The 27,457-nt window shown below is 36.0% G+C and overlaps 1 protein-coding gene across 4 annotated transcripts in view; it reads right to left on the bottom strand.

Annotated features, from left to right (window-relative positions):
- The window catches only part of vps13c.L (vacuolar protein sorting 13 homolog C L homeolog), a 132,354-nt gene that overhangs the window by 90,162 nt on the left and 14,735 nt on the right, over positions 1-27,457 (bottom strand). For all 4 annotated transcript variants that reach the window (XM_041586667.1, XM_041586666.1, XM_018252883.2 and 1 more), the window contains 19 exons: positions 25,705-25,814; positions 24,822-24,881; positions 23,286-23,345; positions 22,359-22,439; positions 18,555-18,612; positions 16,935-17,062; positions 15,334-15,440; positions 14,724-14,895; positions 14,557-14,619; positions 10,872-11,013; positions 8,097-8,191; positions 7,135-7,277; positions 5,688-5,880; positions 5,188-5,302; positions 2,688-2,824; positions 1,133-1,256; positions 826-943; positions 549-681; positions 350-437 (listed from right to left, as the gene is read on the bottom strand). In XM_041586667.1, the coding sequence (XP_041442601.1) occupies positions 350-437; positions 549-681; positions 826-943; positions 1,133-1,256; positions 2,688-2,824; positions 5,188-5,302; positions 5,688-5,880; positions 7,135-7,277; positions 8,097-8,191; positions 10,872-11,013; positions 14,557-14,619; positions 14,724-14,895; positions 15,334-15,440; positions 16,935-17,062; positions 18,555-18,612; positions 22,359-22,439; positions 23,286-23,345; positions 24,822-24,881; positions 25,705-25,814 (2,127 nt within the window). The remainder of the gene's footprint in view (positions 1-349; positions 438-548; positions 682-825; positions 944-1,132; positions 1,257-2,687; positions 2,825-5,187; positions 5,303-5,687; positions 5,881-7,134; positions 7,278-8,096; positions 8,192-10,871; positions 11,014-14,556; positions 14,620-14,723; positions 14,896-15,333; positions 15,441-16,934; positions 17,063-18,554; positions 18,613-22,358; positions 22,440-23,285; positions 23,346-24,821; positions 24,882-25,704; positions 25,815-27,457) is intronic.

The following is a 27,457-nucleotide window of genomic DNA, read 5'->3' as shown; positions in this document are numbered from 1 at the left end:
AATCATAATTGGGCATCAAACTGTTTAAAAGATGCCTAGAATTCATAATTAGGATGTTTTCTCTCAGTATCTAATGACATATGGAGATAATATGCTAAAAAGTGCGCTATTTGTGATAATAACTGGTATTGGTAGTTTGAGTTACAAAGACACACAGTATATACCCATTCTAAAAAGTGTAAAAACTAATGATGGGTGAAGTTATACTGGAAGTAAACATGTTAATGTTATACACCTAGAACCCAGCAGAGTTGTAAAAAAACATCCTTACCACATATTAATCTATGTGGACTACTCTGGCCTGTGGTATAATTAAAGTACTGACGTTCACTGAATTTTGCTCACTTACCAGAGTCATCTTTTTGGAACAATGACTGCTTAATATCTTTATTAAGAAGTTTTTCTGATCTTCTGGATAAAATAGCAATAGAAGGAATCTGGTGAAAAAAATATTTAAAGAATAATTATGCTTTCTGAATATTTCCTTTAAAATTCAAAACAGAATAAGTGAGTGTGTATTAAAAAGAGTACTATTCAAACGTCTCTACCTTTTTGTCTGCAGTAGTTGGTGTACTAGACTTCTGAGGAAGTGGGATGCTATTCACCAACTCAAACATACCCTGAATTTTCTTATCAGAGATCTTGATGTGTAATAGAGGCAGTTCTCCCAATACCTTAAAACTGCCAAGAATGAATATGATGAGTTTCAAAGAGAAGATTTGGGGAAGACAAAAAAAAAATACTGTAATCTGTAACTGTATCTGTATCAGCAATAAGTGCCCAACATTGAACCTATGTAATAAACAACATCTCTCAGTAACATACCTAGGCATTCTGCTGTCTCTTTCGACCATAGCTTTTGCCAATTTCAGCTCAATATCTAGTGGCTGCAAGATGTGAAGCGAAGATGAAGCCTTTTCTCTGGCCTTCTTCCAGTCCTCACCTGGGGCAAAGTAAAAAAAAAGAATTAGAACAAATTGCTATTTATATATCTGAAATGCCGTATATACTGTCAAGATCCTTCACTTTCAAGCAATTACTGGTTATATAGTTTTTTCAGTATACACTACTTAATTGGTATAATGATTATTTAAAAGAAAACTGTACAACATATTCTCTTTTCAAAAAATACCTTCTTTTCCAAACAATATTTGCACATTTTTGATTTGGACATCAAATTTATCATAAGCCTTTTCCATGATATCTTCTAGTGATAAAAAGTTAGTGGTTTCTTCTGCTTGGTCTACACTCATGACCTGGAATGAAAAAAAAATAATCATGTCAAATAGGTAACCAGTCAAAATAGTTTCCCATAAACAGGGTTGCCACCTGGCCGGTGTTTCACTGGCACAGCCATTAAACACCTGTCAAGTCCAGGGCTGGTATTAAAAATTACTGGCAGTGTAGTTGTCCTATCCACCATGGAGGATCGCTCTGTGGTGCTCGCTGGAATAAACCCGGGTTTCAGGTAAGTACAAACATTCACTTGGGGGTGCCTAAAAGTATGATTTTAAAAAGGTCAACACTACCCACACTTGGTCATCTCAAATCAATGTTCCCTTTAGCCTGTGTGAGTGTGCACTCACAACAAACGGTGGTACATGCAAAGAACAGTGTGTGGAAAAACAAAAAATTATTTGCATTTACTTTGAGCCAAACGATTCTGTGCACAAACAGATTTTTAAAAGTGCTTGCATAGTTGTAAAAAGTACACAGAAAATATTATTTTTGTGCACATTGTACAAAATAAAAGAGGGAACACTGCCCTCAAGGTACCCCTGAAAGCCACTGATCAGCTTTTAAAAGGGGCAGAGCCAAAATACATATATTTAATACAGCCGCAGTGAACTCAAGCAGATTTGCCACAGCCATCAAATTAAGTGAAGTGGTTATAGTGTTGACACCTGGCCTTTATTTCATCATTCTGGCTGGTAAAATTATGCCTGATGTTATTAACAGGGGAAAATGATAAAGGAAAGCTGGGATATTTTTCTGGAAAAGAAAGAAATCCAACAGTGCCACTTAAAGTGCTGTGTTCTGTTTTTATAAAATAAAGTTCGGTGGATCTGAAAAGCGTCAACTAGTCTGCCATGCAGATATAATTCATGGTACTCAGAATATAATAGATCAACTTTAATTACACATTACAGAGAAGCTTACATGCCATAAAATAAAATAAAGTTGATACAAATATTTATGGTTTTGAAAAATCCTTTTGATCTAATACAACTATGTTTAGAGATACCCTCTCATTAATCCGCCATACACAGTTTTTAAAATATGACATCAGAGATTGTCTAAAAAGTTTGTCAAGGATACACTATCACTGAGCAAGGGCAAGGACTTTCAGAACGTTCTAAGTGTAGTATGTTCTAAGAGTAGTATTTTGAGTATTTCCCTTTCATATTATTTAACAATTGTTACAGTACTTTAGGATAAAGCTTTATAATACATTATAAAAAAAATAAAATTATCTGATATGAGCATACATCTTCAGAAAGGGGACAAAAGACAGACTTAATGGACATTTTACAGATGAAGAAAGCAAGTCATTTTCACAGCTCTCTATTCTTGTTAACACAAAGGTCTGCTCATGTCTGAGAGATGATTTATTCAACGTGTATGTTTTTTTTTTTTCCCCATAAAAAGCATTGTTTAATAATAGATTAAAAATAGATCGCAAATACCTGCAAGCTTCCAAGATCTATAATGACGAGGTCTGACTTTTCATGATAGAAACCAGACTTGGGGATTACAAGGTATGAAGGCTGCAGATTTATTCTCACATCAAGCCGTTTTCGTGTTTCAATTATATGTGAGAGACCTTACAAATTTTTGACAATTAAGGCAATTAATTAAATCAAAATAAGCTGTAACAGGAACATTAATAACATTATTAAAAAGAAAATCACACCCTGCCCACACAAGATAACATTTCTGCTTCCTTTTGGTCAAGTTATATTTTTAATCTTAGGCAGAAGTGGGAAGCTGGTAAAGACACTATACCTGTCGAACAAATACTTAACCAAGAGATAACTGAAATCATAAGAGACTTATTAAAGACTATTACTTATAATACATATAAGTAAATACTGCTGTTTTAAATCTTCTACCTTGAGACACTATTCTGTGAAATTTAGCTGTTTTCGCTAATAAACCCTTTGTTCCATCCCGATTCCCATTTTTAGCTCAGCCTCTTATCCTCCAGACCCTCTTATTTTCCAGCCCTACTGACCAAATTTTCCCCCATTTCTCCCACCTGTCTGATCCATCAATTCCTCACCCCATACTTTACATCACCACCCTGCCAGTTCATGGTCCTTCCCCTATATCTACTTTTATTTTTTTTATTTTTTTTTAAAGGTGGCAACCATAGTCGCCGATCACCTGACAGGAAATAATGTAAGTTCTAAATGAAACAGCAAGAACTGTGGAAGTAAAAGACAGAGCTCTGTCCATTTGTGGGTTGCTGTATGTAACCTAACGTATGCATATTGGTTTTTGTGTTGCACAGTACCTCATGTTAGCAGGTTTTTAAAGGAACAGTTCAGTGTAAGAATAAAAACTGGGTAAATAGATAGGTTGTGCAAAATAAAAAACTTATCTCTAATATAGTTAGTTAGCCAAAAAGTTAATCTATATAGGCTGGAGTGAGCCGTGTCCAACAGGACAGAACACAACTTCCTGCTTTCAGCTCTCTAACTCTTGAGTTAGTCAGCGACTTTGAGGAAGGCCACATGGGACAAACAGTTGTGACCCATGTGCCCACCCCTCAAGTCACTGATTGGTTACTACCTGAAACCAAGAGAGCTGCAAAGCAGGAACTAGTGTTCTGGCTATTATGTTAAATATCCAGTCACTTCAGTCTTTATACATTACATTTTTGGCTAACTAACTATATTAGAAACATTTTTAGTTTTTATTTTTATACTGAACTGTTCCTTTAACATATGGGCTGTTTTATGCAATATATTTTGCAGCAAACCAAGAACAGTGCATTTTCTAACTGGGATTCATCAGTGAAGATAAAGTTCTCCCCAAGTTTTCCAAATTCTGTAAGACTAAATGTGACGATAAAAAAAAAAAAACATTTTCGATTTAGCCCTTGCCTGCGAACCACTAAATTCTAGTGAAAATAGACATCTGCAATACATTTTTTGTACAGTTATAAATGCCAATACACAGTATTCAAGACAGATCCAAGAAAATATACAATATATTTGATTCGTACTAAATCAACCAAACAATACAGACTTAAATTCATATCCAAATGCCAAAACAACAGCAGCAGATAAAATGCATGTGATCTAAGCAGGGATCTAAATGCAAGTAAAGCGGTGCTGCAGCTTCACTCATCAACCTGCTTAAAAGGGTGATTAATAGGATATGTTCACTTTTGACAGATTAACTGCGACTGGATAAAATCACAGGGCATTTGTATGAAACTGCACCTAAAGGCACCATACAAGCCCAAATGGCTGTACAGAGGGACATGTATTGACATCATTTAACATTACAAGAGAAGAATATTTACCCATCCAAAAACACTATCTTAATTTAACTTTATTCATTTGATTTGCAAACTCAAACATTGCTTATATGGAATAGTAAAGAGGCAGTATTAGCTCCAATGGTGTAACTACAAAGAAAACAGATCCTGCTGGTTGCAAGGGGGCCTGGACTATACAGACCCAGCAAGAAAGTGCAAGGGGTCTTGGGCGACATGCATGTGTAACATGTAACATGCACTTTCACCCGTGATCCTATGGGTGAGGGGTCTAAAAATGTTTGGGGGACAGGCTCTTTTAGTTACCCCCCGTGGTTATCTCATGTCACATGTAATGTATTAATTGATGTGGCCCTTTTAAGGAGAAAGGTATCTTTGTTTTTGTTTATTGGCAGCTGCTTCCACTTCATCAAGATAGGAAATATCTTCATGTGATAGGTACTATCACTACAATGCAGAAATTGCACTGGCTTTCAATGGGAAAAGATATGGATCAAACAGAAATTCTATGACTGAGTAAACCCTTGCTTTGCCAGTCAAACAGCTGTATAGTGGCTGCTGGTGGGCAATGCCATTTAAATCAATGCATTTCTTCATGACAGGATCACAGTGAGTGACCAAAATGACTTGAGCCTGAGGAAACTGTAACACTGTATCTACTGTATAGTGCTTTTACATACCTGTTGCCGTTTTCTCTTTGATTTCTTCAAGTTTCATTAATGTAGCAGATGTCAGCTGCTCTAGATCCATTCCTTTCTGTGTCTGGAAAAATTCAGCTAAAGCATTGATGGTTACCTGTCAGGAAGCATGAATACTTTTTAATGTCAAAAATACTATTTTCAAACAATCCCACAAAAATATGTAACAACTAAAATGTAAAATGTATGTCTGTTAAACTGAAACAGCATGCCTCTTGTCATAAAATGTTAGACATTTCATAATTATGTAAAGATGTATGTAAACACTGAATCCCTTAAATCAAAGTTATCTAGCTTGTCTACACATTTAGATACCTACAAACAGAAAGACTAAGAAATATTGTGCAGAATAAGTTCACAGCTCGAATAAAAATATTTATATAACATGCCATAATGTTTCAGATAAAATACTAGTAATCCTTCTCAGCAGTAGCACATTTTATCTAACAGTCATACTAAATATTTACTTTAAAAACACTTACGGCATCATAAATTATTTCCACAGGCTGTGACTGCAATATCAGGACCTGATCAGCGTTTAGGTGCTCTGGGTTGGTCTCAAACACTATTTTGAGCAGGGAAGACTCTTTGTTTCCAATAGAAGTTACAAGAGATGGAACAATATTTTGCTGACGGAGGCCTGTTACATACCAGTGCTCCAACTTTGCTTCGATTCTGCAATTTAAACAACAACATAGGGTAAGATGTATTTATAAGGAATAACTGGGACATAACGGTATGTTGTATATGTTGGTAAATAGATGGTTACAGAATGGCCTCTGAACTTCTGAAAGGAGAGATGATTGTCCAGTAAGGAACAAACTTGCATAGGCATATGCCCAGTAGGAGTTCAGCTTTGTTCTGCTGCTGATGGTGGTGTCTTGTGTCAAGCCATTTCACTGTTCCAATTGCCTCAGATGTGGGTATGCAAGTGAATCATCATAGGACACCATAGTCTCATTGGTCTCCAGTTTTACCTAATGCAGTTTGTTGACAAAGTCCATGGAGTTCTGAATATGGTGTACTGTATTGCCAACTAAGGGAGCTAAGATGTTGGCCACATATTTAGCAATGCTGTATGTCACCAAGCTAATACTGCTGACAATTGGCCTCAGAGGGACTCTTTCCTTCTGTATTTTTAGTAGTCCATATAGAAATGGAGTCAGTGTCGGACTGGGACACCAGAGGCCCACCCAAAAACATTAGACCAAGGGGCCCACTAAAAGTCCTTAGATCAGGGGCCCACTCTCAGTACTATTATAATTCCTCTCCTCATGCAACCTCTATTCTGCTAGTCTCTTTTCTTTACATGCTATAATCTATTATTCAATCTATTTAGTCTAAATAGACTTAGACTCATATAAATAGGGAATGGCCATGAAATAAGACAAATGTTTTGAAGCAGGAGGGCCCACTGACATCTGGGCCCACCGGGAGTTTTCCTGGTATCCCCGTGGGCCAGTCCGACAATGAATGGAGTGTCTTAACTTGGGTAGAAGCTGCCTCCTTTACCGGAATGTGCAGCAGAGCCGGCGGTACTCAACGCACTGCACTGTAGGATGAGAACCAGTCAGCTGCTTGTGTAACTGCAGGGCTGTGATTGGCTCCCACCCTCTGTGCTTCTGGCAGGGGACAGTTACAATACACCCACCACTCATTTCAGAAATGGATAGCGACTGTTGCAGATGTATGGGGAGCTGTAATAGAGGGGCCATTTTTAAAAGATAGCCCAAAGTAAAACCAGCACTGTATAGTATTCATTATAACCAACAAAATCAGGGGTTTTTCATTAATCCTATATGTCTCCTGTAATTCAAAACTGTTTTCTAGGTATAAAAAGACAATAACTTCTGGATTAAAATTTTACTTCCCTCTTTTACAAATATTACCTTTGTTAGGAATTTAATGTTTACTACAGACAATACTTACTTTATTGCCTGTGCACCTGGCCTCTGGGATACTTCGGTACTGAGGTCAATGATTTGTATTTGTAATGTTTCAGGGGTATCTATATCTTCACGTACAGTTATTGATGTTCTTAGAAGCTTGAAGTTCAGGACATGTGCCACATACTAGAAAACAAAACTCAGCAGTTGGATAAAAAAAATCCAAAATATAAGACAAAAAAAGGTCTACCTATAAAGTCTGCAGACCTCTGATAGCTTAAATTGATCTGATTTCACAAAAATATTGGATGTAGAATAGAAACAAAAGAATACATACAATGAAAAACTGTTGATCAAGATAAGAAGACATTTTATCTAGCACCTGAACACAGTAATGGATAACATTTTAACCAGTTTAACAAAGCCTAACAACAGATAAGTATCTGTGCTGTAGTGAAGTAGTTCATTTTTTTTCTTCAAAAATGTACACGAATCAGAATGTTCGTATTTAAGCTGAGCAAGCAACAAATCATCTCTGTATCACATCTCCTTTTGTACGCATCTGTTGCAAACTCACTGACCCCATCTGCATTTGTGCAGTAAAAGTTAGCACAGATTCTTCATATATACATTTTTTGTATACTATACATTTAAAAAAAATTCCCTCTTCCATCGACTCGCCCTTCCCTTCAACCCTCCACATGTTTGCTACCCCATAGTCCCAACCCCCACCCTGATCCAACATGATCCCACTGTTTATGGCAAATAGCCAGGATCATGACATGCATGTTCAATCACTTGATTGAAACCTAAGAACAGGTCTTCTGGATTCTATTTATGCAAAGTTGGCACCAATTGGTCTATTGCAGGTATAATGATGGCAACAAAGATCATTTACTAAAGAGCTGAAAAGGTAAATTTTTATTATTTGCAAAAAGCAGCATAGTATAAAGTGTGAATGTATGGGCATTTTCAAAATCATTAATATTCACAACCTCAACTTACTGTTTTAGGAACGAAAAGATTGTGAGAACTATCACTATACCCAATTGCAGTAAAGAGCTTTGCCTTCTCTTCTGTGCCCATAAAGTTGTCAATCTCTGCAAAAAAATGAGGATAGAGTAAGTTTATCACACAGCTTTATCAACTAGATATTATATATAATTTCTGAAACAAAATATTCTTTATTATCCCTCTCTTAGCAGTCTGTCTTTTTTCACTCTCTCTTCATGCAGGAGTAAGACTTTGAGCTAACAAAAAGACATTTAACTCTAATACATTGTCTAGGCAACAAGAGCACACACACCAATGATGTACGTATTAGCTGTCAATCAAACTCCTGCATGAAGGTCAGTTTTAAATTTTCTTAAAATTAAAGTGCTGCAATACACTTACATACATTTTCCAACTTTTTTTTAATGTTTCTGCTCATAGCTAAAGTAGCAAGACTATACTCTTTAACTGGAGTTAAGAGAGCATGAGAGACAAAAAAATTCAAGTCAAAGAAGTCAAATTACTGGCCATTGTCTTTACCAGGAGTTAATTCCTGTAAGATTTTCTGCATTTTTGAGTACCAATAAATGTTTTCAAAATAATTAAGAAGCTGCTGGAGAATTTGTATTTCTTTCTCTTTCAGAATATATGCCATGAAATTACTTTAAAGCCCTCTTTACAGACTATTCTAACATGAAATTATGTTAATGCCTTCTGGTATCCGTTCATGTTCTTGGCAGCTTCACTTACATTTGAACCCCTTTTTAATGTAAAACCAGGAAAATATATTATACATTATATATTGGTGGGACCACAGAAAAACAGACACAGAATATATGCAATTCAAGGCACACGCATACAAAGTAAATATTCATTGTGCCCTGAGCATGTGCAATAATCTGTAGTCTAGCTCTGTCTGGGGATAACCCTGGGGTCATATGACCCACCTGTCTTTTATACTGCACCAGTAATATTTATGGTGTCTGGTTGCTATAGCAATGCCCCTTTCTCTCACAGCGAGCAAAGCAGAAGGTTTGGGTAAAAAAACTGTCTGAGGTCTGTACTATTTACGAATTTATATGGTTAATACCTGTTATGCAGCCGAATGGCTTGTTTGTTTTACATACATATATCATGCAGAAAAAGTAAAGTTTAGTGATACATTTTATTGGCTAACTGAATAAGTAGCAATTGCAAGCTTTCGGAGCACACATGCCCCTTCGTCAGGCCAAATACAAAAGAGCATTTGAATTTGGCCTGACAAAGGGGCTCGTGAGCTCTGAAAGCTTGCAATTGTTACTTATTCAGTTGGTCACCAAACTTTACTTTTTTGTGTTTTTTTATTGGCTAACACAGTACAACAGCTTAAAAATACATATATCAATGCAGAGTAGGGGAGGACTTCAGAAGGTGCATGGGGATTAGGGCTGACACACTGGGGGAAGTGAAGTGATTGAAATTAAAATGTCACAGTGCAGGAGAAAGGTATACAATATAGAATTTTTAGTTTTAGTTTTTCAGGAGGAAAGGTTATGAGGAGCATTAACAATAAGTTTGATTGTAATAGGTTAAAGGGGTTGTTTATCTGCAAAACACTTTTTTCTGTTCAGTTGTTTTCAGATTGTTCACCAGAAAAATACTTTTTTCAATTGTTTCAGTTTTTTTTGTTTTGTTTTTTTTACAGTTTTTCCAAAACTAAAGTTTAAAATGTAATGTTCCTGTTTGTGGTTTCTCAGTCTGAGTGACCCAGGGCAGAATATGCACTGTTACAATTTTGCTGCAAATAGTCGATATATTTCCAGAAGCATCCGTGGAATTTTATAAACTATTGTATTAATTAGAACAGTTGTTAACCACTTGGGGGTGCCAAATGTTAGGCACCCCCAAATGAATGTATTTACTTACCTGAAACCCCGGGCCGGTGCTCCTATCAGCAGAAAACTGCACCGGCCTGGGGTTATTCCAGCGAGCACCGCTGAACGATCCTCTTCTGGCTTCAAATCTCCCAGGGGCATGCGCAGTAGAATGAATTTTTAGCTTAAGTTATGCTTTTCACTCTAATGCACATGCAGAGCCATGAGAAGACAGAAGAAGCCAGAAGAGAAGCAATCAGTGGTGCTCGCTGGAATAACCCTGGGCCAGTGCAGTTTTCTGCCGATATGAGCACCGGCCCAGGGTTTCAGGTAAGTAAATACATTCATTTGGGGGTGCCTAACATTTGGCATTCCCAAGTGGTTAACGACTTTCCTTCTTTAATAAAACCCAGGGGCCAGAGATAAAAAATGTATCAATTTAAAAGAATTACAGCGTTGGTGACCCCCCCCCCCACCAGAGCAGCTTCAGAAAAACATAAGATGAAAAATTAAACTCTGCACTTCAATGTCTGAAAAATAGTGAACAATCTGAAAACAACCGAACTGAAAAAAGTGTTGGAAGGTGAACAACTGTGCGACATGTTTGAACAACTGCAGAACTGTATTTTATAGAAGGTGTCACATATGCTATCCACAGTTGTTAGTGTGATACCCTGGAATGTCATGTATATTGTGCTTTCCTATTGAAAATAATGGAAAACAACTTCTAACCTTGTAACTTTGGTCTGAAGCTTAAGTGTGGGAAATTAAACAAAAAATGTCCAGAACAAATTATAAATACAAATTTTATAGGTAATTATAGGATTAGCAAAGGGATTATACAAATCATGCATTCAAGAGAGGAAAAGCAAAGGACTGGAGCATATGACGATAATCGTGAAATATAAGACAATTGCATTAAATTGAAATGTACGTTCAGGAACGGAGAGATCATCTGCGTCATCCTTCTTAGTGGCTTCCTTTCTACTTAAAAGGTTTCCAAACCATCCCCCACTCTTTTTCTCTCCACTAGGAGAGGATTTCTTAGCAAAGAGCTTTTGGCCAGACCTGATCACCTGAAAAGAAAATAATAAAGTATCCGTCACATGAAAAATAACCTTTTTGTCATTCTCTGATTAATGCTATTTACAAAACTCTTAGGCCAGAGACACACGCTCAGATTCGTACAAAAATATATCTATGCACAAGAAGAGTTAGATCCTACCGAACCTATGTGTACTGGGAAGGATGTATAAAAAATAAATGCTACCCCACTGTTCCCTTCCTCAGGGTAGCGCGCTAAAAAAATGATAATGTGTTGCCCTATTTGTCAAGGTGTGAACAATAATACACATGATTTTGATGAAGTAGAACTGCGGAAGATGCAATGTAAAAATTATTTTTAAAGGGATTCTGTCATGATTTTTATGATGTATTTTTTATTTCTAAATTACGCTGTTTACACTGCAAATAATTCACTCCAATATAAAATTATATAATATATAAATATTAATTCCTAAACCAGCAAGTTTATTTGTTCTTTTAGTTGTAATATTGGTGTGTAGGCAGCCATCTTATGTCATTTTGCCTGGTCACGTGCTTTCTGAAAGAGCCAGCACTTTAGGATGGAACTGCTTTCTGGCAGGCTGTTGTTTCACCTGCTCAATGTAACTGAATGTGTTGCACACCTGGGTTTTACTATTGAGTGCTGTTCTTAGATCTACCAGGCAGCTGTTATCTTGTGTTAGGGGTTTGCTATCTGGTTACCTTCCCATTGTTCTGTTGTTAGGCTGCTTGGGGGGGGGGTGATAACACTCCAACTTGCAGTAAAGCAGCAAAGAGTGACTGAAGTTTATCAGAGCACAAGTCACATGACTGGGGCAGCTGGGAAACTAACAATATGTCTAGCCCCATGTCATATTTCAAAATTAAATATAAAAAAAAAATCTGTTTGCTCTTTTGAGAAAAGGATTTCAGTGCAGAATTCTTCTGGAGCAGCACTATTAACTGATGGGGTTTGAAAATAAGTATGTATGGTTCATGGTACTATTGTATATAAATGAGCTAGAGTGTGAATTGATTGTAGTAGAAGTGGAAATTTACAGCAGATTATTAAACTGCTTTATGTAATGAATGATTTTTTTAAAAAAAAAAATACTATAAGGTCTCTGTTTTCGAATATCTACATTAAGGGGCAGATTTATCAAAATGTGAGTTTAGAGCTTAACAAACAAAAATTCTCCCAAGTTCTATTCATCCCTATAGGGTTTTAAGAAACGTATTTGTCAAATGGGGAGTTCTAACTTTCACACATAGATAAATATAATTAAAAAAATCCCATAGGAACGAATAGAACTTGTGCAAGTTTGTATTTATTAAGCTCTAAACTCACATTTTGATAAAGCTTACATACAGTTACATAATTAAATCCCGTTGAAAAAAGACAAAGTCCATCAAGTTCAACCCCTCCAAAGGAAAACTCAGCATCCATACACACACCACTCCCTACTTTCACATAAATTGTATATACCCATAATCTATCCTAACTATAGTTTAGTATCACAATAGCCTTGGATATTATGTCTGTCCAAGAAATTATCCAAGCCCCTCTTAAAAGCATTAACAGAATCAGCATCACAACATCATCCAGCAGTGCATTCCACAACCTCACTGCCCTCACTGTGAAGAACCACCTATGCTGCTTTTCCTCTAGTTTAAAGGGGTGGCCTCTGTTGCGGTGATCCTCTTTATGGGGAAAAAGGTCCCCTGCTATTTATCTATAATGTGCTTATGTACTTGTAAAGTGTAATCACCTCGCAAATGTTTTTTTCCAGAGAAAACAACCCCAACCTTGACAGTCTACCCTCATAATTTAAGTCTTCCAACCCCCTAATCAGATTAGTTGCACGTCTCTGTGCTCTCTCCTGCTCATTTATATCCATCTTAAAGACTGGAGTTCAAAACTGCACTGCATACTCTAGGGGGAAGATTTATCAAGGGTCGAAGTAAAAACCTTCGAATTCGAATATCGAATTCAAAGGATTTTAGCGCAAATACTTTGATCGAATAAAAGTAGTTTGATTGAAAGATAGAATCCTTCGAATCGAACGATTTTAATCGATCGAACAATTTTTATTCGAACATAAAAAAACTTTGAAAAGTGCTGGGGAAGATCCCCATAGGCTAACATTGAACCTCAGTAGGCTTAAACTGCCAAAGTATGTAGTCGAAGTATTTTTTAAAGAGACAGTACTTCGACTATCGAATGGTTGAATAGTCGAACGAATTTTAGTTTGAATCATTCGAATCAAAGTCGAAGATCGTAGTAGCCTATTCGATGGTCGAAGTACCCAAAAAAATACTTCGAAATTCGAAGTTTTTTTCATTCGAATCCTTCACTCGAGCTTAGTAAATGTGCCCCCTAGTGTGGCCTTACTGGGGACCTATAAAGAGGCATAATTATTTTTTCATCCCTTGAGTTAATGCCTTACTTTGTGCAAGACAGAACTTTATTTGCATTAGTAGCCACAAAATGACACTGCCCAGAATTAGACAACTTGTTATCTACAAAAACCCCTAGATCCTTCTCAGTTAAAGAAACTCCCAACATACTGGCAAAATTAATATAAATAAAAGTTATACGCTAAATGGCAAAGTGCATAACCTTGCCCTTATAAACACTGAACCTCATTTTCCAGTTTGCTGACCAGTTTTCCAACTTAGTCAAATCACTCTGCAAAGTGGCAGCATCCTGCATGAAACCCATAGTTCCATAGTATCATCAGCAAAAAATAGAAACAGTACTTTCAATGCCCACCTCCAGGTCATTAATAAACAAGTTGAAAAGCAAGGGACCTAGTACAGAGCCCTGTGGTACTCCACCAACAACACTGGTCCAATTAGAAAATGTTCAATTTACCACCACACTTTGCAATCTATATTTTAGCCAGTTCTCTATCCAGGTACAAATACTATGTTCCAGGCCAAAATGCCGTAATTTAACCAGTAACCTTCTGTGTGGCACTGTATCAAATTCTTTAGCACATCCACTGCCATCCCAGAATCGAGGTCCCTGCACACCTTCTCAGAAGAAGAAATTAAGTTAGTCTAGCAAGAGCTATTATGCATAAAACCATGCTGGCACAAACTCATAGTACTATGATTTGCTATGAAGTCCAGTATCTTATCCTTTATTAACCCTTTCAAAGGCTTCCCTACTACTGACAGACTAACTGGCTAACAGTTTTGAGACGGAGAACGTGATCCCTATTTGAATAGTGGCACCACATTAGCAATCCGCCAGTCTCTATGCCCCTAATACACTAATGCTATTGAATTAAAAAATACTGTAAATTGTTTCACAGATAAAAAAGTAAATTTTTTCTTAGATTATTTTGCTACCATCACATGACTTCCTTTTGTAATATTTTTATTATACAGTATGTGAATACATTACAGTATATTTATACGAGTATGCTATATTATTTACTATAGATAGTACCAGTATACAACAAATGAAAGCCCCTGTACATCCAATTTAGCGCAGCGCTGCTAAGTTCCCTCCCCACTGACAAAGGGTAGATACAGATTTGGTCTTTGCACCTTTTAGCAAGGCTTACCTCTGCTTGTGCTTGTTGTCTAGCTAAGACAATGTTAAAGACATCTAGCATTTTTTCATATGCCTGAAGAACAAAAGCAAAAAAACAACAGGTGTTACAGCGTATACTGTGCGTGTGCTGAATGCTCCCCAGTTCCGGTACATAGTAACGGAGCAAAGCAACAGTACCTGCAATTGCTTGACAGTTTCTTCAGGCAGCTTGGGCTGGGTTAGTTTAATCTTGTAAGCATTCTTGTATGCTTTTAGATTCTGTCTATGTTTTGCTATGTTGTTCCAGCTCCACATTTGTGTCCTTCTTCTTATGTGAACTTCCAAGATACTATTAATGGCATAGAGCCACCTATATTCAAGGACAAGCACCATAAACAAGAGAATGTTTAAATTATAGCAAGACAAAAATTTGATTTGGAGAGTGCCCTCAAAAGCACAATATCATATTAGGATAGGATAAAATGTATGTACTTTTAGTTGTACTGTAAACCAAAAATGTCCACATTAAAGATTCAGATTCTCTTGCTTTTAATTTGTATTTTTTAATAGTATTTTTTTTACTTAAGACAATTATATTTTTCATAAAACTACATGTTACCGTTACTGTTTACATGTTACTAAGACTTTTTTTTATAAAAATGCATATTTTAAGGGAATGGATATGGACATATAGACCTCACAGGGTTAAAATCCCCTATGGTTTGGAAAATCCCCCACTAGTAACTTGTATGTAGCTAAAAAAATTAAAAGAAATCTTTTGGTAAAAAAATTCCAAAGGCCAACATACCACCTCTTGGTGTCTTCTTGTAATGACAATGCAGGCCTGTATTTTCTGTATGGTATATTTCTAACCATGTAATCCACTGACTCAAGGAGGTCCATCAAACTCAGATACTGCAAATTGTTTGTGAATATTGAGGTTAGAGAAATAAGGTCACACTTTTCAGTAAACAAAGCAACAAAAAAAAAAGTCAAACAAAGGTTTGGGCAATAAACAAGGTTTTAATGATTTGAGTATTTTTGCTTTAGACTAGAGAATAAAAAAAAATACCCAAGAATTATAAACCAAACTTAACATCTACTGATTTAAGTTTTCCTGCATTTTACATTGTTTTTCTGTGGTCCCACCAATATTTAATATGTAATACATTTTCCTGGATGTAACGTAAAATGGGGTTCAAATGTAAGTACAAGAATGTATACCAGAAGGCATTGACATAATGTCACGTTAGAATAGTCTGAACAAGGAAGAAGATTTTTCTTGTGTTTTTTTTTAAATTCTCCCTTCAATAGGTCAGGTCATGTAGAGGTATAATTACTAATCATAAATTATCCAGAAAAATAGCGGTAGATTATTTACCCAGAAATGATTTAGAATTAAATCCTTAATTAACCTTAAAGTGCATCAATTATTAAAAGTGCTCAGTGCCTCACACAAAGTGCAATAGTGTATAAATCAATTCAGTTCTAACACAATCAATTAATTCATGAATTCAATTGAGACAATTCAGTGTAAATAGATCAATAAAGAAGTATTAGCTCAAATCTTTGTGCAGTTTTCAAATGGAGGCTTGCCGACGTGCGTTTTACATACGATTTTGCATTAAAAACCTCGAATTGCTGGCTCTTTTGATATTTTATATTTTAAATTTACGGTTTACAAATCTTTATATTTATTAGGCAGTAGCACTTTAATTAATTGATTTTCTACTAAGAATTGATTGATTTAAAATGAATTCATAATTAATTTATTGCTCTATCTATACTGAATTGTCTCAATTGAATTTATGAATTATTTGATTGATTTTGTGCACTTTTAATAATTGATGCAATGTAAAGTGATACTGACACTAAAAAACTACTTTTGAAAATATGAATGTACAAAGTTACTTATAGGTACTTAAAAGTACTATAGGTCATGTTGATTGTTTTTTGCCGAGAGGTTAGTTTTTGTAAGCAATTGTTAGTTGAAGTTTTCAAACCTGACTGTTTTGCCAACCTGACTGTCCCATCTCAGCTTGTCAGTTAGAGATTCTAATGCTAATGGACTCTTGCTGCACAAATATGGCAGCACCCTCATACAGGAACATGGGGCATCAGAAAGGTAAAAAGCATTGTGCAAATACTTTATGGCAAAGTTATAAGTTGCTTTCAAAGGCAATATTATGATACATGTAAAAAAAAATTTCTGGTGTCAGTATCTCTTTAAGTTTAATTAATGATTTCCTTCTAAATCAATTCTGGTTGTTTGGTTTTACCGCCAGGTGTGAATAAACATCACTGGTGAGAGGTACTGCTACAATGTGGAATCACGGTTTAAATGGTGAGTTGATCCAAAGACAGGGAATGGGTAATAAATACAGATTAAAACTAGAACATTCTAAACACCTGTGGTTTTGTTACTTCTACTGCCACATTCTGAACCTCCATGTTCCATTCTATCTTTGGAGTCGTCTGCTGTATTTCTGCAAGTGGATTTATGCACAACTTTGCCGAGGCATTAACTGGTTTAAAGACTTGAATGTTAAAAAGAAAGATAGAGATATCAGAAAAAGTTTATCATACATGTAGCTGTACAAATATAGCCCTAGATATTAACTGCAATGCTTAGCTAACTATAGACAGAATAGCAATGAGCATGTTTATTTCAACAACAAAAAACTTCTTGATATTCTAAATACACCCAGAGAAATGCATTTTTAGCTTATTTTGTCAACAAAGGTAATTTTTATGAACATTTCATTCACCAAGGTCATCATATACAGAATCTAGTACTGTACTGGTAAGTAATCTTTATAATGTTTCACAACTATTGAGTGGCTTCTAAAAAGGGACCTGCCATTTTAAGAAGTAATTCCAAATTCATTTCAATTGTGTAAGTCAGGCAAAATAATACTTACATAATTTACGTACACTATATACATTTTAAATTTAAATCTTGTTTTGAAATTACACAATCACATCAAGCAGGCAGCTGCCATTTTGTGAGCACTATTATTAAAGCAAGCTTTACATCATCCCAAAATCTTGACTTGATGAACATGCCATGCACTGGCTACCCAATTAGATGGTCAGGAGAGAGGGGGGAATGTGGGGAGTGCAGAATGAAAAGTAAAAGTAACCACCTGTCCCGTCTCTATGCCCGAGGCAAAAAATGGGACAGGCAATATAGGATTGACAGCTGACATTATTATGTTTCAAGTTTAATTTTTTTAATAACTTAATATACTTATATTTGTCTAGGTGACAGGTCCCCATTAAGTCCCATTCAATTTCCTAACCTTAAAGAAATACTAAAGTCCAAATAAAGAAGTAGGCCAGAAATGTTGTACATTATGTTTTGGGCTTCTCTACCAGCCCACGGCAACCCCAGCCCTTTAGCAGTAAAGATATGTTCCTCTGAAGATGCCCCAGTAGCTCCCCATCTTCTTTTCTGCTGATTCACTGCACATGCTCTGTGCTGCTGTCAGTTACTGAGCTTAGGGACCGACTCAAAATATACAGTACACATAGAATATAAAAGTCACAATATAAGGCTGATTAGTAATTAATACAAATAATTACTACACGGCAGCACAGAAACCAGTGCAACTAGCTTAACAGCTGCTCAAAGCCCACCCAGTATTTGAGTTTCGCAGACTCTTTCTAAGATGGTGACCCCCTGTGACAAGTTTAAAGTCCTGGATCATTGCTGTTATTGAGAAGCTGAAGCTTTAGGCTGGTGCAATAAGTTCAGTATATAAAATATGGCATTTTTAGCCATATTCATTTTAGGGTTTACTTCTCCTTTAAAGGGCACCTGCTGGACAAATTTTTTTTATATGCACTGCTAGACAAAATCATATCTATATTTACCTGCTAGTAATCACATTATTAATACTTCAAACATTCTGTATTTTGTAATCACCTTATCATAGCAACATGTTTAGATGCTTTAACATTACAAAATGCTAAATCCTTAACACCAGCAAGACTTACATTTACTCATGGGAAATGAGTACTACTTACTGTACTGGTAGTCTTTAGGTTTTCTAGTTTCAGACAAAATTTCTTCTTTTAATGCAGTCTAAAAAGAAAAAAGGAAAACACACATTTAGCATGTGTTGTTAAATAACCCAGTGAGTAGATATAAAACACCAACCAGCACCTAAGGGGCTGTATATATTTCGAATAATCACCCTTGTGTAGGTTTAAATTAGGATGTGTGGGGTAAGCTAACATGCTAGAGCCAAATATGGCCATTTGCACTCTGATACTTCAAATCAATTGATGGGAAATAATTATTATCTTTAAAGGGTTGATTCACCTTTAAGTTCACTTTTAGCATGTTGTAGAATGATTAACCGACTCTTCTCGCTGATCCCATGTTAAAAACAAATGCTCTGTAAGGCTACTACTTCATTGTTATTGCTGCTTTTTATTGTCATTGCATACATAGATGTGTAGCTGCACATGCAAACAGCATACTTGCACTATGCAGGGCCATCTGTGTATTAGGGTAGTACTACACAAGCGATTTTACATGCGATAGCATCCGTTCAGACGCGCTGACATGAATCGCAGGCGTCACGTCGGATTTAAGATAAGTGCCAAATTTAAGATAAGTAATAGGAATGTCGGACGTTGTCGCTGCATGCGTCCGACAGATAAAGACTCAACATGCAGTGTTCACATCCGACAGTCGTGTCATATGCACGCAGCAACAACGCCCGGCATTCCTATTACTCATCTTAGATTCGGAGCATCCGACGCGACGCCTGCGATTCATCTCAGCCGGTCAGATCGGATGCTATCGCAGATAAAAGTGTTCATGTAGTTCTACCCTTAGTAGCCAATATTCCTTGGGAGTCATGGAGGGACATGCTGCTTTTTCCTAATTTTACAAAACAAGAGTCTTCGGGGGTATTAAATAGGAATGCACCGAATCATTCGGTTCGGTATTCAGCCTTTTCAGTAGGATTCAAATCCTTCTGCCTGGCCAAACTGAATCCGCATATGTAAATTAGGGACGGGTGGGAAATCGCGTGACTTTGTCACAAAACAAGGAAAAAAAATGTTTTTCCCTTCCCATCCCTAATTTGCATATGCATATAGGATTTTGTTCGGGATTCGGCCGAATCTTTCACAAAGGATTCAGGGGTTCGGCCTAATCCAAAATAGTGGATTCTGTGCATCCCTAAATATTAAATATGATTTGTTTTGTATTTCGGCATATTAAGAGTAAAGCTAGCCTTACATGTACCCATAAAATTAATTTTCATCAGACAGTAACCTCTGTAAACTAGAAAAGGAACATTGAGGAATATCTGTTTGACCTCTGGTGAAAATGTTCGCAAATCCGCACTACAATGTATTAAAAACCACAGAAATCATTATCTGCCCCTTCTCTTTTACATTAACCAAAGCAATGGAAATTGCCAACACTGGAGTCTTGTTTTCTGTGAAGAACAGTTGTAGCATAGTGGAAGGGAGCTTCTCTGACAATTGCAATGCAATTTTACCATCCCAATGATTTTGAATTTTCAGCAATGTGAAATGCTGCACCTTTGCTCATCATTATAGATGAAGCATTACTCGACAAGAGTAGTCCCTTTAAAAAAAACAGCGTACCATTATTATACACATGATAAGCAAAGCAAATTCCAGCAAATATGGGAACTGTGGCTTAAGTATGTGACCTCACTTGGATCAGACCCTCCTAAATTGTATCAGCCAATAAAGAGATTGCCTTTACATTTACAGTATTTGTACAATAGTATGATCCTTTTATTTTTACCTTCCTACCTGCTAGATTTCAAATTAGCTTCTGTAGATAGCTAAACAGAGTATTCTTCATTAAATACATAAATTAACTGTGATATGATATTCAAAAAGTGTTTCCAAGTGTTTATCGATGGTTTCTCTGATAAATGTCTAACATCAGAATTTTAAACTTATAAGTAAAAAAAAATTCCCTGCAAGCTTCATTTGAACAACACATAATTCTGATTAAATGTCAATAGGAAATTAAGTGTCAACATGAGTAAATCTGATTTTACATGTGACGTAAGTGGTGAAAGCAGAGTAAACAAACGGTAAATAATAAATAGAGATACGTGGCATCTGTAAACACAGAGATTGTGTTCTCAGAAAAGCAGGAATGAATATTATTTTTTTTTAGATATAATCTAGTTGTTACAGTTAGTCATCTTTTCTTGGAAAACCTTTCAGTTAATAATAGGATAATAGGTAACAAAACATGATACTTCGTAGAAACACAGAAAAAAAAAAGAAATGCAGAAAATATACATTCAAATATAATTATTTTAATGCATTTTTTTCAGATTTCCTACAAAATTGCATCTAAAACAGCAAACTTTAAAACCTTTGAAGATTCTCAATTAAAAAATTAGAAAGCTGCAGAGCCAATATGCTAAATTGAAAGTGGTCTGAATTGAAGTTGCACATTTCATCCTGCAGTACTATTACCAACAGGATTATCTTTGGCCTAACCTAGTTATTATGAGACGAGTCAATTCCAATTTGCCAGGAAAATTTGGCTACGTTATATGGCCTAAACTAGCTATTGTAACAAAAGTAATTTCCTCTATGAGCCAGGAAGACTGGTCTACTATTGAAAAATACTTAACTTTGCCCCTCAATCACTCCCCACATCCAGATGCCCACAAAATCTTGCAAAAACTTTCAACTATGGAACATCTCATACATAAAACAACCAAAATACTCACACACAATACATCACATCTAACACAGTCTAATGTAACATAGTGATAACATAATGATGCACTGAATTCACGTCACCTCATTAGTTGAGTACACCCCTAGGTTTAACATTTCCTCTTCACACATCCAAGATTTTCACTTGCTGCACACATCCTCTGAAATTCCCTTCGCAGTTCCATCAGTAATTCCCAGAGCTTTCAGGCCCTTAAATGCTAACTTAAAACCCAACTTTTCATCCTAGAATTAACTGTAATTTAAGTCCTCAGCAGTTTTTCCACCTTTCATAAAATAATATCCTTATTCTTCTCCAACACCCCAATTGGGGCTTTTTCAGACTGGCAGGACCACTTAGGTCACCCAAACCTTGTCTCACTTGTCTTCTTTTACTCTTTCAAAAGTGCAAAACCTCCACTTATTGTGATTAAAAATATGCAAACTCTACAATGCCTTTCTGCATTGTTAAATGACATGTAAACCCCCACAAAAAACAGTGGACAGCATCTTTGAAATCTTTCAACACCTGCCACTCCAGGTGTTAAAAGTTTAATACTGTTGTAGTATTCCTTCTCCTCCTCTAACCCACTCTTTCCCTCCCTCAGGAATTTGGCTGTTGGCTACTGGGCATGCCTAGTTCTTCTCAACTCAGGTTACTAAACACACCCTTCAGTCCAGCAGCCAATGAAGAGATGGCATAACTGGTTTCCAATAATCTCTGCTTTAGCTGGCAGCTCCTATTTTTTCTCCTAGCCTTCACTCTTGAACTCAGCTTAACCATTGTAAACCAACCAGGATTTTTTACCAGAGTAAGTTATGCATTCTTGATTGCATGAACTTTATAGCACACACGTGTGCTGTTTGCACTTTATGTGTCAGTACGCCATCCACCTGCTAAGAAGGCGGTACATTTTCAGTTTGGACGGACCAACTGGATCACAAGATTGGGTGTGGATACCGCACCCTTGAGTCGCCATTTATACATTTACACACAGATTTAACCATAATGCCTAACCAAATAGGCAATCTAAAGAAAAAACTTAGATGTATATATTCAAATCCAATAAAATCATATTCAACTCTAAAATTCCTTACTATGATGTCTTCTCGAGACTTGAGATAGTAAAGTTTGCTTTTCACATTCCAGTAGGTGCTGAAACTATCCAAACGGACCAGCTAGAAGACAAAAAAAAATATGTTTTTTTTTTTTATTAATATTTTGGATTTGTGATGGATAATCTAAGTCAGGGGTTACACCTGGGGGAGAGCAATTTTCTACGTCAAAGGGACAGTAAATGCCCAATTCTGGATTATAAAGCTTGAATAAATCTTTCTGTACTAAGAGCTATAAAGATAGAACAGACATATATACAATATATACAATACAATAGCTCTCACACTTGTGCGGTTTAATGTTAAAGCTTTTGGCAAAAAATATTTATATGTATATTTTTCCATAAAAGAACAATAAAGCGATATTCACTGGGGGGGGGGTAAATATAAGCACTAACATTAAACCCTGGGTCTTAGTTCCCATCTTCTGAAAAGTCCACTGGCCCTAGGTACTATTCCTGCCATGTCATGATAATTTCTCCATGCCCTAGAGATCCTCTGCACTCTTGATAGTATGCATGCAAGCACAGTTAAAGTAAGATCTGCAACTTTAAATTTAAAGTGCTGATCTTTACTCTAATGTCCATGTTCAGTGTAAAGAACAACAACGATTGATATAGAGGGCAGGATTAGTACCCCATGCCAGTGCACTTGGTACAATTCTAAAACTTCAGAGGAGGGTGCTTAACCCATTGGTACCCCCATGGAATGTAACTTTACTTGTCCAAGAGAATGGAATATAAATAGAAAAGGGCCTGAATATAAAGAAGCGTCAAAAAAGCTAGCACTAAGAATAACATTTGTAGCCTTATAGGGCATTTGTGTTTAGGTGGGGTCAGTGACTCCCATTCTAAAAGTTAACATAAAGGTAAACCCCCCCTTTTATAGTACTCAATTGTGAATACTCACTTTATAGATTATTTTTGTTGCTTCGTTTAAAATGCATGGCTTCCAGGATTCATTGCAGGTCTGTGTAGAATAAAGATGGAAACAGTCACTATATACAGTACACCACGTCATGACACTGCACCATTCATCTTCTGTGTTCTACAATCATCCACTAACTACTGTGCTCCCATTTTGCTTGCTTTTGAGTTTTTCTATTCTATCTTTACTGTCTCCTTATGCCTTTTAATAAACTTTCTTTTGCCATGTCCTATTTTTGTTCTCCTTCTGCTCTTTATTCTTAAAAACACCCCCCAAGTCTGTTTACTAAACCTGTTATGAGCTAGAAATTCTACAGTCATACAAACAACTGATCTAATGTTCTGTTACAAAAACGACTACAATCACTCCCTTGCATTTCCACATCCGTTTCACTCTCCAATATTAATTTCTGCTTTTTAGTCTTGTCTCCGATTACCCACCATTGCCTTCTACCCCTCCACTTCAAAGCACACAATGGGTTTTATCTCATTAATTTGGCTGTTGCGGACTTTCATTGCTTAAACCTTATTATGAATGCTTTTTAACTGACAGGATAAACCGGGTAGAGACTTGCTAACAATAACCTGAATCACTTCCCAAATATCCAATCATCATTTAGTTTGTTCCTGCCTTTTACAGTATTTAAATTAGCCTGCATATTTTAATATCCCAAGTCCATAACCTTACATTTAACAACACCAAATCTTATCTGCCACTTAGCCGACCCAGATTGCCTGTTTGTCCAGATTCTCCAGCAAGATTGTTGGGCATTAAACATGAAGCCAGCACTGCATATATACTAGCTATGTGTTCTTGGCCATCAAGCATAAAATAAGCACTGCATCTATACCTGGCTATGTGTTCAGGGGCATGACAAATTAAGCTAGCACTGTGTATACATGGCTAATAGTAACGTGCATGTTGACAAAGTTGTCCTGCACCCGGGCCTAACCTGCCAGGTACGAGTGGTTACTGTGAAACAAAGCAGCTTATCAGGAAATATTAGCAGGGAAACATATGTGACTTTGACATGAAGGGGATGTGGTTACAATGACACTAGTCAAAAAGTGGGCATAACACTAGAAAACTTTTTGCACGGTATGCTTTGCATGTCACACCTACGTGCCAGTCCCTGGATTTCTCTTTAAAATTCTTGTAACCTTATAGCAAAGGGGAGACTGTTAAAATCAGACTGAAAATTATGTAATGCATAGAAAATCATTTATGTGACTAATAAATAAAAGTACTGTACCTGGTTAGGATTAGGATAGTAAAATAATTTTAAAGTACACAGTTACAGAGTAACCTCACTGGTAGTTTCCTTAGACAGGAAAGTAATTACAATAACAGCATTTTAAGTGACATTGAATGCAAATGGCAGGATGCAGTGTGTGTGGTCCTTCTTTATCTGTGTTTATCTGTATGCTTGGATTTCTAATTTCTTATGTAGTAAGGAAGATATAAATATGCATACATGTATCCTCTAATTTACAGAATTAGGCCAGATCATATACTTACCAGAAGACTCAGCTCGCTCAGTGTAACCCCTACAGAAAAAGGCATCTTGACATCTGTAATCTATAAATTCAAAACCACATCTAATATTAGTTCAAATCAGTGATGCAACTACACCGAAATACCCTACACTTTTTTAATACTTAAATAAATTTTTACTTTTGGTTCACTAATTTCACTAATAATACTGTAACTAGCACTTGTACAATAATACTGTAACTAGCACTTGTACAAAGGACATCACTCAATTTTCATCTAGGGCAATGGTGAGAAATTTCAGGTTTTTGATGCTGTGTTTTTTAGATTGAAAAACCATAGCAGTCCAGACATCCCAAACTGACCCACAAGCCCCTGCCTTACAGGTTAGTTGTGCATTGATGTTAACAGATAGTATTCGGATAGTATCTTGGGTAAAAATGTATAAAAATGACTAAAATGTATGAGCATAAAGGGCTCATCTACTCTAATGAAGTAACCTGTGGCAACCATTAACTACATCTGATGTTTGCCTAGAGCTGGTACAGAAGTGGGTCTTATTTACAAAAAAAAAAAACTAGATGTGCATCATTCATTTATTGGTATGGCAACCAGATGTGGTTTCAAATGTAAAGGACAGAAAAGAAATACTGGATGTGTACTGCAGTACATTGCTGAGCATTTCCAGGTGTTTTCATGCATTGATTCAATTTCACATTATCCATATATTTTCTATATAAAATCTTTGACATGAATAAATACGCTTCTACAGTACTGCAGTAAGTTCACATACTTGGTAATTTAATAGCTACCAACCCTAAATTCCCTTTGTATTGCTATAATCTTATTACCAAACTTCCTTTTGGTCTATATAATTTTACTCCCATACATAAACTGCTTAATAACTCACGTCGTCTTCATATCGGATGTGGATATCTGTGATTTTGATCTGCAGATTTTTTATAACCTGTGTTAGAAGTTTTTCCACAAATGTGTCCTTTTTGTCATCCTTTGGTTTGTCTTTAAAGAAAACAGTATGAAACAAATAAAATTAGAGAGTCTTTAGAGGTCATTACAGTTGTTACCAAAATACATCCATTTTAAATGCTCAATTTTCAGATAATACTTTAAAGTAATGACAAGTAATGAAAACATCTTAAATGCATTTATAAATTACGTTCACGGTCTTCCCAATTTAGAAGAAGCTTTGTATTTCCTTTTATAAAAACATAAAATTTTGTTTTGGGTAGGCAAGTCCTAAATAATTAAGATATAAGGTGCCATTGAAACCAATTGAGTATGGGTATGCCTTTGTTTAGTAGACAATCAAGATAAACACAGCAGACCTAATTAACATGATGTAAAAATAATCTATTACATAATCCCCTATTTAACACAAACATCTTATTGGTTGCTATGGGTTACTGCACTTGGGCGAACTTAGTGCCCAAGTGCTCTGCTGGGACCTCATGCAATAAAATGGTCTATGTTTTTTTTTTTTACAGAGCTTGAGTTAGAGCGAGTTTATGCAACATTTGATTTTGGATTGTTATAGGAAACTTGTGGCAGAGTATATATTAAGCACCTCCTTTTTGTGGCTCATACTAAGAAACAAGATTTGATTTTTGCATAAGCAACACATTTGCCACTTAAAACAGAACTAATGCCAGATTGGTAAAAGCACAACAGCATTGAAATTGGGTTCTTTAATACAAGGCAAAAAGTTTGCCTAGGTGCAGTAACCCATAGAAACAAATCAACAGGTAGCATTTACTGTTCACGTTTGAAAGAACATATCTAATTTGTTGCAATTGGTTACCACACGTGGGCAAACATGTTTTTTTTTTAATAAAAGGCATTAATTTTGCCCAGGATCAGTAACGCATAGCAACCAATCAGCAGGTAGCATTTACTGGTTACTGGTTGTTATTGGTTACTGCTCCTGGGCAAACTTATTACCCTTTTTACATATGGGATAGTACCTTTTATTATGTGTGTGGGGAAGCCAAGCCCAATGTGCCCTAATGAGTAGCTCTGTTTCTGTAAATCCATCAAAGTCTGTCTCTAATATATAATTTCCAACAATAATCCCTTACTCATCCGAAGCAAGTAAAATATAACTGTAATGGTAAATTACGTCACAGAAAAAGTATCAGTAATGGATAGATATATGCAACATAATTCAGTTCAAATGCTTCAGGAAATATCAAACATAATTCTGTCCTTATCTAGTAACTAATATTTAGAATATGATGCAACTAGATGCAAGTCATAGTACAAAATACATTTTATTTCTGACAGTTTTCTAGATTCTGAGTTTAGAAGCATTGCTAAAAAAAGAACTATGTAAATATAATTAATGCTTAAGTATTACAGAGTTTCTTAAACTGAATACAAATAAATATCAAACAGATGGCTGCTTATAACATAAGTTATTACACAAAAAAGTAGTTAGTTTCCCGTAATGTTTCAAGTCTCATCACATGCTCAAGACAAGAAACAGTCCACAAGACCATTACATAATTTTTTCTTTTCAACAGGAATAGATAAATGATATAAACCTCAGGGAAAAACATTTGCTTGTGTAGCTAAATACCAGAAATATCTTTAAAGCAAACAGAATTCAGACATATTGGAGCTCACTTACTACTACCAACTGAACT

Source organism: Xenopus laevis, chromosome 3L (genome assembly GCF_017654675.1).
Source record: "Xenopus laevis strain J_2021 chromosome 3L, Xenopus_laevis_v10.1, whole genome shotgun sequence".
In the NCBI taxonomy this organism is placed as follows: Eukaryota; Metazoa; Chordata; class Amphibia; order Anura; family Pipidae; genus Xenopus; species Xenopus laevis.
The sequence above is the reverse complement of the archived record's forward strand: the minus strand, read 5'-3'. Positions and strand labels throughout refer to the sequence as shown.